This window comes from Somniosus microcephalus, chromosome 14 (assembly GCF_052327205.1).
Source record: "Somniosus microcephalus isolate GS21.2 chromosome 14, FLI_Smic_1.0, whole genome shotgun sequence".
Lineage (NCBI taxonomy): Eukaryota > Metazoa > Chordata > Chondrichthyes > Squaliformes > Somniosidae > Somniosus > Somniosus microcephalus.
The window spans coordinates 106,148,274-106,166,190 of NC_141000.1; the positions used below are offsets into that span (position 1 = coordinate 106,148,274).

The following is a 17,917-nucleotide window of genomic DNA, read 5'->3' on the forward strand; positions in this document are numbered from 1 at the left end:
TCCCGCATAGAGAGCCCCCCATTGGGGACCTCCGCCTCCGCCGGATGGCAGGATGGCACGCCAAGGTGTGTCCAGTCGGCAGGCGAAGATGACAAAGTGGAGAGTGTGCAGGAGCAACCCGTACAAGAAACCCCTTCGCGCAGAGCTAAAGGGCATGGAGGGTATTTCCCGGAGGCGGCTCAAGTTGTGAGGCGCCGGTTCCTGAGAGGGGTTTCGGGGCTGCGCACCGATGAGAAACTCCGTCCGAACGGGGGTTAGTTTGGGATGTAGGTGGTGCTGACAAGCCTAGCATTTATTGCCCATCCCTAATTGCTCTGAGATTGGAAATTCCTGATGTTATTTTTGCTGTAAATTAAATTGTGCTATGTTCGACTATTAGAATGTATCATGAATTTAAACTGATTTTTCTGCAAAAAGTTCACTGCGAAATTGATTTTGTGCAAAATATCAGCGCCCAGTTCGAAATCCCTGCTTTACATAGTCACTTCTGATAGGAGACTGAACCAGGAACTGTTTTGATTGAACCAATAATCGTCCCAGTGTTATGACCCAAATAAATAGAATCTAACAAAAAAGCCCCCTTTTGAAGGGGCACAACTAATACATTAAAAAAAACAAATGAAATCGGTCGAGTTAAATAAGAATACTGTTTAGTGTATTGACCAAGCAGGGATCAGGAGCCTGGGCCAGAAGGGCAGTGACGTAAGTTTCAGTGGGGTGAGTTTCCCCGAGGCGCCTGCGCACTTGTCCTGAATGTAGCAGAGTGCCCGGGTTCCAGTCTCCTTTTCGGGAATCAGCTTCAGTCTGTTCGAGCTCTGGACACAAGCTCCCCGCAAACATGGCGAAGCGAGTGGCCGTGGTGACCGGGGGCAACAAAGGCATCGGGCTGGAGGTAGTGCGGGCTCTGTGCCGACAGTTCGAGGGGGAGGTGTACCTGACAGCCCGGGACAAGGACCGCGGGCAGCAGGCGGTGCAGAAACTGCAGCAGGAGGAGCTCAAGCCGCTTTTCCACCAGTTGGACATAGACGACCTGCAGAGCATCAGAAACCTGCGAGACTTCATGGCCCAGCGACACGGAGGCATCGACGTCCTGGTAAACAACGCCGGCATCGCCTTTAAAACGGCAGATACCACTCCGTTCGGAATCCAGGCCGAAGTGACTCTGGCAACCAACTTCTTCGGCACCAGGAATGTGTGCACCGAGCTCCTCCCCATCATCAAACCTCAAGGTACTGAGCACAATTCTGATTGGAAATGTTTTAGTATAGACAACACATTTAGTTCTTTTTTTTAAAAACTCTCATTGCCCAAAGGCATTCACTTCATTTTAGTCCGTATGAAGCACTTCAGACCTTTTCAGGGAGAAAATCAGTGCAGTACTCATTTTTTAAATTCGTTCCTGGGATGTGGGCGTCGCTGGGAAGGCCAGCATTTATTGCCCATCCCTAATTGCACTTGAGAAGGTGGTGGTGAGCTGTCTTGAACCGCTGCAGTCCGTGTGGTGAAGGTACACCCACAGGGCTGTAAGGGAGGGAGTTCCAGGGTTTTGACCCAGTGACGATGAAGGAACGGCAATGTATTTCCAAGCTGTGTGACTTGGAGGGGAACTTGGAGGTTATGGTGTTCCCATGCGCCTGCTGCCTTTCTCCTAGGTTGTGGGTTTGGGAGGTACTGTCGAAGAAACCTTGGTGAGTTGCTGCAGTGCATATTGTAGATGGTGCACACTGCAGCCATGGTGCGCTGGTGTTGGAGGGACTGAGTGTTTGTTTAAGGTGGCAGATTGTGTGCCAAACAAGCAGGCTGCTTTTTCCTGGATGATGTCTAGCTTCTTGAGAGTGGTTGGAGCTGCACTCATCCAGGCAAGTGGAGAGTATTCCATCACACTCCTGACTTGTGCTTTGTAGATGATGGAAAGGCTTTGGGGAGTCAGGAGGTGAGACACTCACTGCAGAATACCCAGCCTCTGACCTGTTCTTGTTGCCACAGTATTTGTGTCTGGTCCAGTTAAGTTTCTGGTTAATGGTTACCCCCCTGCCCCAGGATGTTGATATTGGGGGATTCGGTGATGGTAATACCGTTGAATGTCATGGGGTGGTGTTTAGACTGTCGCTCGTTGGAGATTGTCATTGTCTGGCACTTGTGTGGCGCTAATGTTACTTGCCACTTATTAGCCCAAGCCTGAATGTTCAGGTCTTGCTGCATGCTGACATGGACTGCTTCATTATCTAAGGAGTTGCAAATGCAACTGAACACTGTGCCATCATCCGTGAACATCCCCACTTCTGACCTTATGATGGAGGAAGGTCATTGATGAAGCAGCTGAAGATGGTTGGGCCCAGGACACTGCCTCGAGGAACTCCTGCAGCGATGTTCTGGGGCTGAGATGATTGACCTCCAACCACCACAACCATCTTCCTTTGTGCTAGGTAGGACTCCATTCAGTGGAGTGTTTTCATCCTGATTCCCATTGACTTCAATTTTACTAGGGCTCCTTGATACCACACTTGGCCAAATGCTGCCTTGATGTCAAGGGCAGTCACTCTCGCCTCACCTCTGGAATTCAGTTCTTTTGTTCATGTTTGGACTAAGGCCATAATGAGTTCTGGAGCCGAGTGGTCCTGGCAGAACCCAAACTGAACTTTGGTGAGCAGGATATTGGTGACTAAGTGCCGCTTGATAGCACGATTGATGACACCTTTCATCACTTTACTGATGATTGAGAGTAGACTGATCTGGTGGTCATTGGCCAAATTGGATTTGTCCTGCTTTTTGTGGACAGGACATACCTGGGCAGTTTTCCATGTTGATGGGCAGATGCCAATGTTATATCTGTACAGGACCAGCTTGGCTAGAGGCAAGGCTAGTTCTGGAGCAGAAGTCTTCAGCACGACAGCTGGGATATGTTGGGGCCCATAGCCTTTGCTGTATCCAGTGCACTCAGCCATTTCTTGGTATTGCATGAAGTGACTCGAATTGGCTGAAGACCGTTTTCAGCGATGGTGGGGACCTCGGGAGCAGGCCGATGGGGATCCTCCACTCGGCACTTCTGGCTGAGCAAGATTGCAAAGGCTTCAGCCTTGTCTTTTGCACTCGTGCTCGGCTCCGCCATCATTGAGGATGCTGTCATGGACAGATGCATCTCTGAACAGGTAGATTGATTTGCCAGCAATCAATGTAATCGGGGAAATCAGTGAAACTGACGACAACTTGGGCTTTCCCTGGTATTATCGCAGTTAAATACTCAATTTCAAAGTTAGGCCTTGTTGGATTAGGTGTAACTGGAGTTTTAACAACATATTGACTGCTAAACAAATGTTATGGCCCTGAAAAACTAATTTTAATTTTGTGGAGTGTCAAACTTCTCCATAATGAAAATTACAATTTTGAAGAAATTTTATAAAATGTATTTTTTTTTAAAAAAGTTTATTCATATTTATGTCGGGTTTTCCCATGTGAGAGCCCCAATCTTTGTTTAGCTCTCTGTAACTTTGTTAAAAACTCTGAATAAAAGCAACTTCTTCACTTCCTGCTTCCCAGACTGTGAGAATTCTGCATTGTGATTGGCTGCTTAGACAGCTTGTTGACATCACAGAAGCGCACACTAGGGACCCCCCACTATTCTACACTAATCTGACTTGCGCTTCGAGAAAGGCAAACTTGTCGCCACAGAAATCACGAGAACTTTGTAGGCAGCTTTCTTCGGGGCCAGCGAAGTACATCTTTGCTTCGCCGCTGACCACAAATTCCGGGCCAATGTTTTTACTGAGCGAGTTGTTATGACCTGGAATGCATTGCCTGAAAGGTTGGTGGAAGCAGATTCAGGATTAATTTTCAAAAGGGAATTGGATAAATACTTAAAAAGGAAAAAATTGCAGGGCTATGGGGAAAGAGCGGGGGAGTGGCACTAATTGGTCGCTCCTTTAGAGAGCTGGCACAGGCACAATGTAGATAGAGAGAAGCGGTTTCTGTTGGTGGGGAACTAAGGGGACATAACCTTAAAATCAGAGCCAGGCCATTCAGGAGAGGTTAGGAAAAACTTCTTCATGCAAACAGCAGTAGATGCTAGCTCAATTAATAATTTAAAATCCACGATGATAAAGATATTTGTTGGACAAAACGATATGGAGCCAAGGCAGGTGGATGGGCGATTTAGTCATAGTTATACAGCACAAAAAGAGGCCCTTCGGCCCATCATGTCTGCGCCGGCCATCAAGCCCTGTCTATTCTAATCCCATTTTCCAGCACTTGGTCCATAGCCTTGTATGCTATGGCGTTTCAAGTGCTCATCTAAATGCTTCAGGCAGTGAGTACCAGATTCCAACCACCCTCTGGGTGAAAAAGTTTTTCCTCAAATCCCCTCTAAACCTCCTGCCCCTTACCTTGAAACTATGCCCCCTGGTTATTGACCCCTCTACTAAGGGGAAAAGTTCCTTTCTATCTACCCTATCTATGCCCCTCAATTTTGTACACCTCAATCAGGTCCCCACTCAGCCTTCTCTGCTCGAAGGAAAACAACCCCAGCCTGTCCAGTCTCTCTTCATAGCTGAAGTGCTCCAGCCCAGGTAGTATCCTGGTGAATTTCCTCTGCACCCTCTCCAATGCAATCACATCCTTCCTATAGTGTGGCGACCAGAACTGCACTTTCTAAGACACATTGAATGACGGAACTGGCTGGAGAGGCTGAATGGCCTACTTTTATTCCTATGTTAATGGCTCTCTTTGATGTCAAAGTCATTTAATTGCACTTTTAAATTATTTACCTCAAACATGAACTGCAATAGCCCCCCTATCATGGCACTGGGGTTTGTAGAGCAGAAGATCCCTGACGTTTGAACCCTGACCTGTGCTGAGTTAGCTGATTTCAGCTGGGGTGATGGTGGGAGCATTACGATTGGCTTCAGTCTCCTCAACATAGGAAGGGAGAGAAGGAAAAAAATAGCCAAGGTTCGTGTTCCTAAACGAGTAATCCCTGCTGGGAAATGTGTTTGTGTGGACATTGAGACAGAATCAGCAGTCCGCTGTGATGCGCTGATAGTTGGACATCAGATTGGTCATCTCAAAAGTGAAAAATGACTGGGTGAGGTGCCCGAGATTTGTCAGTAACCTTGAAACAATTCCCCAGCATGAGTCATTGTCTTTAGGGAAAGATAAAATTGGGAGGGAGTGATTTCAAGATGGCTCCTGGGCTGGCAGCCCCTTTCTGAGCTGCTCTTCTTTTCAACTGTACCTGTGGTCATCCATTTCCATCCTTTGCCCTTCCCCTAATCTCCTTTCTTCAATTGCTTAAGATACCCTGGCTCTGATAAGAACATAAGAAATAAGAGCAGGAGTAGGCCATACGGCCCCTCGAGCCTGCTCCGCCATTCAATGGCTGATCATCGACCTCAACTCCACTTTCCCACCTGATCTCCATATCCCTAGATGCCACTAGAGTCCAAAAATCTATCTATCTATCTCGGCCTTGAATATACTCAAAGACTCAGCATCCACAGCCCTCTGGAGCAGAGAATTCCAAAGATTCACAACCCTCTGAGTGAAGAAATTCCTCCTCATCTTAGTCTTAAATGGCCGACTCCTTACCCTGAGACTATGCCCCCTTGTTCTAGACACTCTAACCAGGGGAAACAACCTCTCGGCATCTACCCTGTAAATCCCCTCAGAATCTTGTTTGTTTCAATGAGATCACCTCTCATTCTTCTAAACTCCAGAGAGTATAGGCCCATTCTACACAATCTCTCATCATAGGACAACCCTCTCATCCCAGGAATCAATCTAGTGAACCTTTGTTGCACCGCCTCCAAGGCAAGTGTATCCTTCCTTGGATAAGGAGACCAAAACTCTGCACAGTACTCCAGGTGTGGTCTCACCAAGGCCCTGTACAATTGTAGCAAGACTTCCTTTCTCTTGTACTCCAATCCCCTTGCAATAAAGGCCAACATTCCATTTGTCTTCCTTATTGCTTGCTGTACCTGCATGCTAGCTTTCTGTGTTTCTTGCACGAGGACACCCAAATCTCTTAACACCAATGTTATAAATCTCATCATCATGAAGAAACGACTCATGAAATAACGCTGGGCGGCCAGCTGGTGGCGCCGTCCAAGGAGTATAAATACTTGGGCGTGGGCCCAGCTTGCCCAGGGACACTTTGTAAGACAGGAACTAGTGAAGTACAACTAGACCTCCATGTTCTGAAACAAGTTGATTAAAGCCTTGCTTTATACTCAAACCAAGTGCGTAGTGAGTTTTATTACGTCAATTTAATCAACTTGATATCAACTGCATGCTCTGAGTGATTTCGGGAACAGCCAGCTACGACTTCAACTGCAGAAGGGAACTCTGGCGTAGTAATCAATCCATCATGGAGAAACTACTCAGACCCGCCCGTCTTGACCTGGACCCGAATTCACCTACAACTGCTAAGGTATGGAAACACTGGTATCGTACCTTCAGCAACTTCCTCAGGATGTGTGGTGAGAATGTTCCTGATAAATTAGAGATACTTGCCAATTATGTATCTCCTCATGTGTTTGACTATATTGAAGACTGTGTAGACTATGACTCCACTATCCTAATATTACAGCGACTATATGTTAAAGCCCCAAATGAAATTTTTGCTCGGCATCTACTGGCTACAACTCAACAACAACCCGGGGAATCACTTGACAAATTCCTTCAGAAACTTCGCAGGCTCAGCAAGGATTGTAATCTTAAAGCTGTCACAGCTGAGCAGTACCAGGAGCAGTTAATTTGTGATTCCTTTATTAATGGGATTGCGTCTCCCTTCATACACCAGCGTCTGTTGGAGAATAAAACCCTCGAGTTACAGGCTGCCTATGACCAGGCATGTTCCCTAGAGTTAGCTACCTATCTTTTACCTCGTGCACGGGCTGCTGCTATCACTTTTAATGACTCCTTCGATAGGTCTCGGGCGGAAGCCCTCACTGATGATGACTCTAACCTAGCGGATGACAACCCTACCCTAGAAGCCTTCACTGATGACAACCCCGCCCTAGCAGCATCTTGGCAATCTGGAAGGAAGTGTTTCTTCTGTGGAGGTGCGTTCCATTATAGGAAATTTTGTCCTGCTCGTAACGCAACCTGCAATCATTGCAGCAAGAAAGGTCACTTTTCTAAGGTATGCCAGTCAAGAGCCTCTTAGTAAGAAAGGCCACTTTCCTAAGGTATACTGGTCGAGAGCTCCTGTTAGTTTTACAGCTGCTATCTATGAAACTGCTCCTCCCCCAAGAACCACTACTAAGGTTACAGCTGTCAAGGGTAAAACTGCCCTTCCTCCCATCACAGCTGTTTTTCCCCAAAGTCTGTCCCATGCAGCCACGAAGGTTTCAGTAAATGGACACATTTTGAGTGCACTAATGGACTCATGCAGCTGTGACAGCTTCATTAGCGAGCGGGCTGTCAGTAAGTTAAAACTGCGTATTTACCCCTCGGACAGGGAAATTGCAATGGCTCTGACAACACTGACCACCAACTCTTCCGGCTTTTGTCTTGTCGACCTTATTCTCAATGGCCGCACTTATTTCTCCACCCGGCTTGGGGTGCTCAAAAACCTATGCAGCGATGTGCTCCTGGAACAGGATTTCCAGAAACAACACAAAAGACTCACTTTTGAGTTTGGAGGGTCAAAGCCGGAGCTTACTATTTCCAAAGTACCGTTTTGTGTGCTTTCGGCAGCTTCGCTCGATGAGCCCTCCTTGTTTGCCAATCTTTCCCCCCGGTGTAAGCCCATGGTCACTGAATCACGATGTTTCAGCCAAGATGATCGATCCTTTATCGAGGCAGAAATCTCTTGCCTTCTAGCTGACGGTATCATTGAACCATGTTCATCTTCCTGGTGGGCTCAAGTCGACGTTGTTAAAAATCCTCTGAAGCAACACAAGAAACGTCTTTACATCGATTACTCGCAAACTATTAACCAGTATACCAACCTGGATGCCTACCCACTACCACGCATCGATGATATGGTCAATAACCTTGCAACTACAAGGTATTTTCAGATTTTAATTTAAAGAGCGCATATCATCAAGTACCGTTAAAGGACTCTGACAAAAAGTATACGGCCTTTGAAGCCAATGGTCGGCTTTATCAGTTTTGTCGCCTTCCATTTGGGGTCACCAATGGGGTGGCCGTCTTTCAACGGGCAATGAATAGCCTAGTCAAACAGGAGAACTTAACGGACACTTTTCCACATCTAGATAATATCACCATTGCTGGTCATGACCAGAAGGAGCATGATGCCAATCTCCAGAAATGTTTTGACGTTCTCCGTCGTCACAACTTAACCTTAACGGAGTCCAAATCTGTGAAATCAGTACCATCAGTCAACATCCTTGGCTACTGGGTGGGCAACGGTGTCATCAAACCAGATCCGGAGCGACTTCGTCCACTTCAGGAGCTCCCTCCCCCTATGAATCTCTGCTCTCTTCGTCGGGCACTCTGCATGTTCGCCTATTATGCGAAGTGGATACCCCACTTCTCTGACAAGATCCAGCCCCTGCTTCACGCAAAGTCATTTCCATTGGAGGCAACGGCTATTTCAGCTTTCAAACTCAAGCGACCAGTGGAAAAAGCCACGCTTCGTTCCATTGATGAAAATCTTCCTTTCGTGGTCGAGTGCGATGCATCGGAGGTGGCGATCTCTGCTACCTTGAATCAAGGTGTTCGACCCGTTGCATTTCTGACCAGAACTTTGCAGGGTAGCAAGCTCCATTATCCTCCTGTCGAGAAGGAGACTATGGCCATCATTGAAGCAGTACGTAAATGGAGTCATTTTCTCGCTCGTCGACATTTCACAGTTATAACCGATCAGCGCTCCGTGGCCTTTGTGATGGATAACCAGAAACGCGCTAAGATCAAGAATAACAAAATACAACGCTGGAGGATGGAATTGGCCGCCTTTGGATACACCATACATTATCGACCCGGCAAAGAGATTGTGGCCCCGGGTACCCTCACGCGGGCATTCTGCTCTTGCATGTCAACTTTGACTCTTGCAGATCTTCATACTGACTTATGCCATCCTGGCGTTACCCATATGTTGCACTTTGTGCGATCTAAAAATCTCCCATTTTCTACGGAAGATGTGAAAAGAACATGCTCCTCCTGTAGAATTTGTGCGGAATTAAAACCGCAATTCTTCCGTCCATCGGATGGCTCGCTCATGCACGCTATGCAGCCACTCAGCATTGACTTTAAAGGGCCATTGCCTTCCTCAACACGAAACACCTACTTACTTACTATGGTGGACGAATATTCACGCTTTCTCTTTGCTTTCCCCAATATGCTTACTTCCACAGTGATCAAATGCCTTGATCCAAGTCTTTTCCCTTTGCGGTACGGCCAATTTCATCCACTCTGATCGGGGTCCCTCCTTCATGTCAAGTGAACTCAAAAGTTATCTTTCCCAACGGGGAATCGCCACAAGTAAAACAACACCGTATCATCCCATCGGTAACGGACAGGTTGAGAGATACAACGCTATCATTTGGTATGCTGTTCATCTTGCACGGAGGTCACGCAACCTACCAGACCAGCAGTGGGAAACTATGCTCCCTGACGTGTTGCATTCCATCAGGTCTCTTCGTTCTACGTCCACCAATGTCACGCCTCACGAGCGATTCTTCAGGTTCCAGCGTCGCTCCACTTATGGGACGTCCCTACCATCATGGTTGGCAGCTCCCGGCCCTGTGCTGCTCCGAAGGTTCGTCCAATCTTCCAAAAACGATCCCCTTGTCGACGAGGTGGAACTCGTGGACGTTAATCCCACGTACGCGCACTTGCAGTACCCTGATGGCCGGGAGTCCACCATTTCGCTCCAAGATCTGGCTCCCGGTCCCACGGACCCAATTGATAGAGGGACACACTGCTCCTTTGAAGATGACGCCCTACCTGGGACATCAAGAGATCTGCCGGCCACCCCATCGGAGCCGAGCGCTCCCCGTGGGATGGCCACCCGAAGCCAGGCGCCGATCAATCCCCGGCTATCAAACAAGATGAAGCCAGCTCTGCGCCTGTGGGGACCCGCACCCGGAGTCACGATCTCCAGTCTCCCTTGGGTCGATCAAGGCGACACGGACCCTGTCGATCTACCAGTACGGATCAAGCGGCACAGGGACCAAGACACGGAGACATGCCTTCCAGCCATAAACAAAGATCTAAAAGGCTGCGGCTATTCGTAGTCCGCCTAATCCGTTAGGAGGAAGTTGTCTGACTTCCAAATCTTTTAGGCAGGAAGAATGTGTTAAATCTCATCATCATGAAGAAACGACTCATGAAATAACACTGGACAGCCAGCTGGTGGCGCTGTCCAAGGAGTATAAATACTCGGGCGTGGGCCCAGCTTGCTCAGGGACATTCTGTAAGACAGGAACTAGTGAAGTACAACTAGACCTCCATGTTTTGAAACAAGTTGATTATAGCCTTGCTTTGTACTCGAACCAAGTGCGTAGTGAGTTTTATTACGTCATCCCAACATTTGAAAGTTTCTCACCATTTAAAAAAATATTCTGTTTTTCTCTTCTTCCTACCAAAGTGAATAACCTCTCATTTCCCTACATTATACTCCATCTGCCACCTTACTGCCCACTCACTTAGTCTATCTATAGCCCTTTGCAGACTCTGTGTTCTCCTCACAGCTTACTGTCCCACCTAGCTTTGTATCATCAGCAAACTTGGATACATTACACTCTGTCCCTTCATCTAGGTCATTAATATAGATTGTAAATAACTGAGGCCCCAAAACTGATCCTTGCGGCACACCACTAGTTACAGCCTGCCAACCTGAAAAAGATCTGTTTATCCCTGCTCTCTTGTTTTCTATCCGTTAACCAATCCTCTATCCATGTTACTATATTACCCTCAACGCTGTGAGCCCTAATCTTGTGTAATAACCTTTTATGTGGCACCTTATCGAATGCCTTTTGAAAATCCAAATATACTACATCCACTGGTTCCCCTTTATCTACCCTGCTAGTTACATCCTCAAAAATCTCTCAAAATATTTGTCAAACACGATTTCCCTTTAATAAAACCATGTTGACTCGGCCTAATCATGTTATGATTTTCTAAGTGCCCTGATACCACTTCCTTAACAATGGATTCCAGCATTTTCCCGATGACTGATGTCAAGCTAACTGGCCTGTAGTTCCCTGTTTTTTCTCTTCCCTCCTTTTTTGAATAGCGGTGTTATATTTGCGACCTTCCAAACCGGTGGGACATTCTAGAATCTAGGGAATTTTGAAAAATCAAAACCAATGCATTCACTATCTCTTCAGCCACCTCTTTTAGAACCCTAGGATGTAGGCTGTCAGGTCCAGGGGATTTGTCGGCTTTTAGTCCCATTAGTTTCTCTAGTACTTTTTCTCTACTTATATTAATTATGTTAAGTTCCTCACCCTCATTAGACCCTTGGTTCCCCACCATTTTTGGTATGCTTTTTGTGTCTTCTACTGTGAAGACAGATACAAAATATTTGTTTAACGTTTCTGCCATTTCCTTATTCCCCATAATAATTTCTCCTGTCTCAGCCTCCAAGGGACCAACATTTACTTTTGCTACTCCCTTTCTTTTTACATACTTGTAGAAGCTCTTACAATCTGCTTTAATATTTCTTGCTAGTTTTCTCTCATTCTATTTTTTTCCCTTTTTATCAATTTTTTTGGTCAACCTTTGCTGGTTTCTGAAACTCTCCCAATCCTCAGGCTTACTATTATTCTTTGCAACATTATAAGCTTCTTCTTTCAATCTAATGCTATCCTTAACTTCTTTCGTTAGCCACAGTTAGATCACTTTTCCTGTGGAGCTTTTGTTTCTCAATGGAATGTATTTTTGTTGAGAATTATGAAATATTTCTTTAAATATTTAGTAAGCCACTGCTTATCTACTGCCATACCTTTTAATCTATTTTTCCAATCTACCTTAGCCAACTCGCCCCTCATACCTCTGTAATTGCCTTTATTTAAGTATAAGATTTTAGTTTCGGACTTACGAACATACGAATTAGGAGCAGGAGTAGGCCACTCGGCCCTTCGAGCCTGCTCCGCCATTCAATAAGATCATGGCTGATCCGATTACTCCACATTCCCGCCTATCCCTGATAACTTTTCACCCCCTTGCTTACCAAGAATCTATCTACCTCTGCCTTAAAAATATTCAAAGACTCTGCTTCCACTGCCCTCTGAGGAAGAGAGTTCCAAAGACTCACGACCCTTTGTGAGAAAAAAATTCTCCTCATCTCTGTCTTAAATGGGCGACCCCTTATTTTTAAACAGTGACCCCTAGTTCTAGATCCTCCCACAAGAGGAAACATCTTCTCCTTAGGCAAGTCACTCTCAGAATGTCACATTAATTCTATCATAATATGATCACTCTGCCCCAGAGGATCCTTTACTATGAGATTGCTAATTAACCCGGTCTCATTACACAGTACAAGATCTAAAATAGCCTGTTCCCTGGTTGATTCCATGACCTATTGTTCTAGGGAACTGTCCCGAATGCATTCCATGAACTCGTCCTCCAGACTAGCTTTGCCAATTTGATTTGTCCAGTCTATATGAAGATTAAAGTCCCCCAAGATTATTGCATTACCTTTGTTGCAAACTCCTACTAATTCTTGATTAATATTCTGTCCCAACGGTATAGTTACAGTTAGGTGGCCTATATACTACTCCCACCAGTGTTTTCTGCCCCTTGTTATTCCTTATCTCCACCCATACTGATTCTACTTCCTGATCTTCTGAGCCGAGATCCTTTGTAACCTGAGCTTTTCCTGTGTCCATTCGCGTGTGTGCTTTGATTGCCGCTCCAGACCCAAGCCATTCCACTTTTTCCCCCTATTTTCCTTTTCTCTCTATCCATCCCTGACCGCACTCTCCTGTCGTCATGCCTCCTTTCATCTCTCCTCTCTCGGATACCCTGCCCTCCCAAATCCCTACCGCAATCCTTCATTACTCTTCGACCTTCCTACTCTCCTGCCGCCATCCCAGGCTTGACTCCCTCTTAGATAAGCCCACAGCTTCCCTCTGTGCCTCTCTTGGCATCCTCCGGAGGGCTCATCGAGACACTCGTCGCTGCCGCCTTACGAGCAGCAACCCCAACTGTCCCATTCTACTTCTCGCCGATCTTCCCACCCAGTGCGCCCACTGGGGGCAAATCTTGCCAATCTCCTCCCCGTCCAACTCATCCCCCCAGCGCTGACCTTGTGAATGCTGGCAGTGGGTCAGCCATCACCGACCCTCTCCGCATCTCCCTCCAGAATGTCCGTTCACTTGCGAACAAAGCCCTTGCCATTCATGAGCTTATCGTGGATGATTGCATCGACATCATGGCCCTGACGGAAACTTGGTTGAGGGGTAAATGAAGCCTCCCTGCCTGGCTATACCTTCCACCACTTGCCCCGCTCAGACCGCCGTGGTGGCGGTGTGGTTCCCATCACCAAATCACACCTTGGTCTGTCCCCCTACTCTTCTGGCACTTTCTCCTCCTTTGAGCATCTCACCTTATTCCACCCCTCTCACCTCTCATTTAACATTCTTGTTTTCTACTGCCCACTCAAGTACCATAAAAATGTTATTACTGAGATATCTTCACTGCTCTCCTGCCTCCGCCTCTGCACCGAACGACTTCTCATCCTCGATGATTTCAACCTCCATCTCAATTCATCATACTCTCCTCTGAGTTCACTAGCCTCCTATCCTCCCTTAATCTCCCTCCAGGTAAACTCCCCAACCCATATTCACGCCCACCCCCTCGACCTTGCCATCTCTCGTGGTCTCGCTACTCCCATCGTCTTAATCGCATATAAGGCCAGCTCTGACCATTTCCTCGTATCGCTCTCCGCCCACATCCTCCTCCTACCCAGCCCTACTTCCTTTTGTGTCCGCCCCTGGAAAAAAACTCTCTCTCAACTCTCTCTCTCAACTCTCTTACAACTGCATTTATGAAATCCCAACTGTCAAGCCTCTGGCCCTCCATTCACCATGACATTTCTGCAGCTACCGATCTACTCAACCACATCTTCACCACCACCTTTGATGCCCTAGTCCCTACTAAAGAAAGAAAGAAAGACTTGCATTTATATAGCACCTTTCACGACCACCGGACGTCTCAAAGCGCTTTACAGCCAATTAAGTACTTTTTAAGTGGAGTCACTGTTGTAATGTGGGAAACGCGGCAGCCAATTTGCACACAGCAAGGTCCCACAAACAGCAATGTGATAATGACCAGCTAATCTGATTTTGTTATGTTGGTTGAGGAATAAATATTGGCCAAGACACCAGGGAAAACTCCCCTGCTCTTCTTCGAAATAGCGCCATGGGATCTTTTACGTCCACCTGAGGGAGGACGGCACCTCTGACAGTGTAGTGCTCCCTCAGCACTGCACCGGAGTGTAAGCCTAGCTTTATGTGCTCAAAGTCCCTGGAGTGGGACTTGAACCCACAACCTTCTGACTCAGAGGCGAGTGTGCTACCAACTGAGCCACTGCTGACATACTGAAACAATTACTCTCTCTCACCCTGGCCATTCCCCCGGTATGGCTCTCATCTTCGCTCCCTTAGGCCCAAGGGACACAGACTTGAACGGATATGGTGGACAACTGGTTTAGCCATTCACCGCCAGATCTGGCTGGACCACACAAAGCATTATCGGGCCCTGCTCTCGTCTTCCAAAATTGCTCACTTATCCGGAATCATTCTGGAATGCAAAGATAAACCCCAGTTCCTTTCTCTACTGCTAACCGTCTTCTTAAACCCCTCTCCCCATCTCCTCCATCCTCATCTCCGACAAGTTTAAGGAGCTCATGGACTTCTTTGTCTCTAAGATTGAGACCATCCGTTCAGCTGCGTCTGCCACTTCCCTTCCTTCCTCTAGCCCACTGGGCCAAACTTCCTCTAAGGTGCCCCCCCCTGCCCTAGCCCTGAACTCACATCTTTCTCCAGTTTCTCTCTGATCTCCCCATATGACCTCTTTGCGCTCATCTTGTCCATGAGACCCATCTCCTGCTCCCTCGACCCTAATCCCACCAAACTGATGACTACCCAACTTCCTTTTCTGGCTTCCATGTTAGCTGATATTGTTAATGGTTCTCTCTCCTCAGGTACTGTCCCCCTCTCCCTCAAATCTGCCGTCATCACACCTCTCCTCAAAAAACCAACCCTTGATCCCTCCATTCTTGCAAACTACCGCCCCATCTCCAACCTCCCTTTCCTCTCCCAAGTCCTTGAACGTGTTGTCGCCTCCCGAATCTGCGCCCATCTTTCCCGCAATTCCATGTTTGAATCCCTCCAATCAGGTTTGCACCCATGCCACAGTACCGAAACGGCTCTCATCAAAGTCACAAATGACGTCCTTTGTGACTGACAAAGGTAAACTATCCCTCCTCGTCCTTCTTGACTTGTCTGCAGCCTTTGACACGGTTGACCACTCCATCCTTCTCGACCGCCTATCCAACGTCATTCAGCTGGGTGGGACTGCACTCGCCTGGTTCCATTCTTATCTATCTAATTGTAGCCAGAGAATCACCTGCAATAGCTTCTCTTCCCGCTCCCCTATTGTTACCTCTGGTGTCCCTAAAGGACCTATCCTTGGCCCCCTCCTATTTCTCACCTACATGTTGCCCCTTGGTGACATCATCCGAAAGCATAGCGTCACTTTCCACATGTACGCTGACGACACCCAGCTCTACCTCACTACCTCTTCTCTCAATCCCTCCACAGTCTCTAAATTGTCAAACTGCTTGTCCGACATTCAGTTCTGGATGAGCTAAATTTTTCTCCAATTAAACATTGGGAAGACTGAAGCCGTTGTTTTCGGTCCCTGCCACAAACTCCGTTCCTTAGCCACTCCGTTCCTCCACCCCTCTCCTTAACATCTGTCTGAGGCTGAACCACACTCTTCGCAACCTTGGTGTCATATTTGACCCTGAAATGAGATTCCGACCACACATCCGCAGCATAACAAAGACCGCCTACTTCCACCTCCGTAACATCGCCCGTCTCCGCCCTTGCCTCAGTTCATCCGCTGCTGAAACACTCAACCATGCCTTTGTTACCTCTAGACTTGACTATTCCAACGCACTCCTGGCTGGCCTCCCACATTGCACCCTACATAAACTTGAGGTCATCCAAAACTCGGCTGTCTGTATCCTAACTCGCACCAAGTTCCGTTCGCCCCTCTCCCCTGTGCTAGCTAACCTACATTGGCTCCCAGTTAAGCAGTGCCTCGATTTCAAAATTCTCATCCTTGTTTTCTAATCCCTCCATGGCCTTGCCCCTCTCTATCTCTGTAATTTCGTTCAGCCCCACAACCCCTCGAGATATCTGTGCTCCTCTAATTCTGCCCTCTTGAGCATCCCTGATTATAATCGCTCAACCTTTGGTGGCCGTGCCTTCTGTTGCCTTGGCCCTGAGCTCTGGAATTCCCTGCCTAAAGCTCACCGCCTCGCTACCTCTCTTTCCTCCTTTAAGACGCTCCATAAAACCTACCTCTTTGACCAAGCTTTTGGTCACCTGCCCTAATTTCTCCTTATGTGGCTTGGTGTCAAATTCTTTGTCTTATAATACTCCTGTGCAGCCTTGGGACGTTTTACTACGTTAAAGGCGCTATGTAAATACAAGTTGTTGTTGTTATTGTCTTGCAGGTTGAACTTGTGTTAATTTACTGTATTGCAGAGACAGCATCACACTGAATAATTTTATTGGTAGAGGCTTCTAATGTCGTTAAAGGCGCTATATAAATACAAGTTGTTGTTGAGAGAAATACTGTTTATAGTTTTTTGTGCTCTTGTATGTGACGGCATTTTGATTTTCTCTTAAACCTGCAGGGAGAGTGGTGAATGTATCCAGTATTTCCGGTTCCATGGCATTGCAGCAATGCAGCCGAGAACTCCAAAAGAAATTCCGCAGCTCTACCATCACAGAGGAAGAACTGGTGGAGCTGATGAAGAAATTTATTGAAGATGCTAAAAAAGGGGTACACACTCAACAGGGGTGGGCGCCCACTGCCTACGGGGTTTCAAAGATCGGGGTTACCGTCCTTTCGAGGATCCATGCCCGAATACTGAGTAAGGAGAGAGCAGCAGACAGGATCTTCTTGAATGCTTGCTGTCCTGGTTGGGTAAAAACGGATATGGCTGGTCCCAATGCCACTGGAGCTGTAGAAGAAGGGGCTGTGACCCCTGTTTATTTAGCTCTTCTACCAGCAGGGGCAGAAGGCCCACATGGAGAGTTTGTAATAAATAAAACTGTTCAGAAATGGTAAGCCTTAAGGCTAGGGGCATAGGAAGACATAAAAGCTAGAGGGTACAAGGAACCCAAGATTATACTTTATATACTAACAAAAAAACTGATCACAACTATAGCGCAGTAACTCTCTTGGTTTTGTGGCTTTGTTTACATGAACTAATTCTTATATAATTTTTTTTCCCTCAAATATTTTCAATAAAGATGAATCATCTTACTTTGAAATAATTTGTCTTTTTTTAATAATAGTTCCTACTGGTGTTGCAAACTGGTTTATGTTAGCTTGGATATTCCACACCGATAAAGACAAGTATTACTAAACATTTTAAGTACGTAAATCAAAAGGCCATTCCTTTAATCATCTCCGTTCTCACCGGCAATAGTCGTGTCACAACATGCAGTCTTCGTTTCATTGGCTTTGGAATCTGTCATTCATTTCATCGAGTCATAACGGCACAGAAGGAGGCCATTCGGCCCATCGAGTCCGTGCCGGCTCTCTGTAGAGCAATCCAGTCAGTCCCATTCCCCCGCTCCATCCCCGTAGCCCTGCAAGTTAATTTCCCTCAACTTCCTATCCAGTCTCCCCTTGAAAACATTTTCACTGGGGATAGTGCTTCTACCTCGAACATAAAGCGAAATGTTACCATATTTTGTTCCTGCAG

The 17,917-nt window shown here is 46.9% G+C and overlaps 1 protein-coding gene across 1 annotated transcript; it reads left to right on the forward strand.

The window, feature by feature from the left end:
• The first annotated feature begins 660 nt into the window (after positions 1 to 660).
• LOC147107803 (carbonyl reductase [NADPH] 1-like) lies at positions 661 to 17,472 on the forward strand. The gene is made up of 2 exons (XM_086007127.1): positions 661 to 1,229; positions 16,838 to 17,472. The coding sequence occupies exons 1-2, from the start codon at positions 839 to 841 to the stop codon at positions 17,272 to 17,274; spliced, it is 828 nt and encodes a 275-aa protein (XP_085863253.1). The 5' UTR covers positions 661 to 838; the 3' UTR covers positions 17,275 to 17,472.
• Positions 17,473 to 17,917: the final 445 nt, after the last annotated feature.

Bases quoted from the DNA above. Each gene is read 5' to 3' on its own strand.
- LOC147107803 (XM_086007127.1), top strand. From the start codon at position 839: ATGGCGAAGCGAGTGGCCGTGGTGACCGGGGGCAACAAAGGCATCGGG. The intron at 1,230-16,837 runs GTACTGAGCACA...TTAAACCTGCAG, and splicing joins CCCCATCATCAAACCTCAAG to GGAGAGTGGTGAATGTATCC.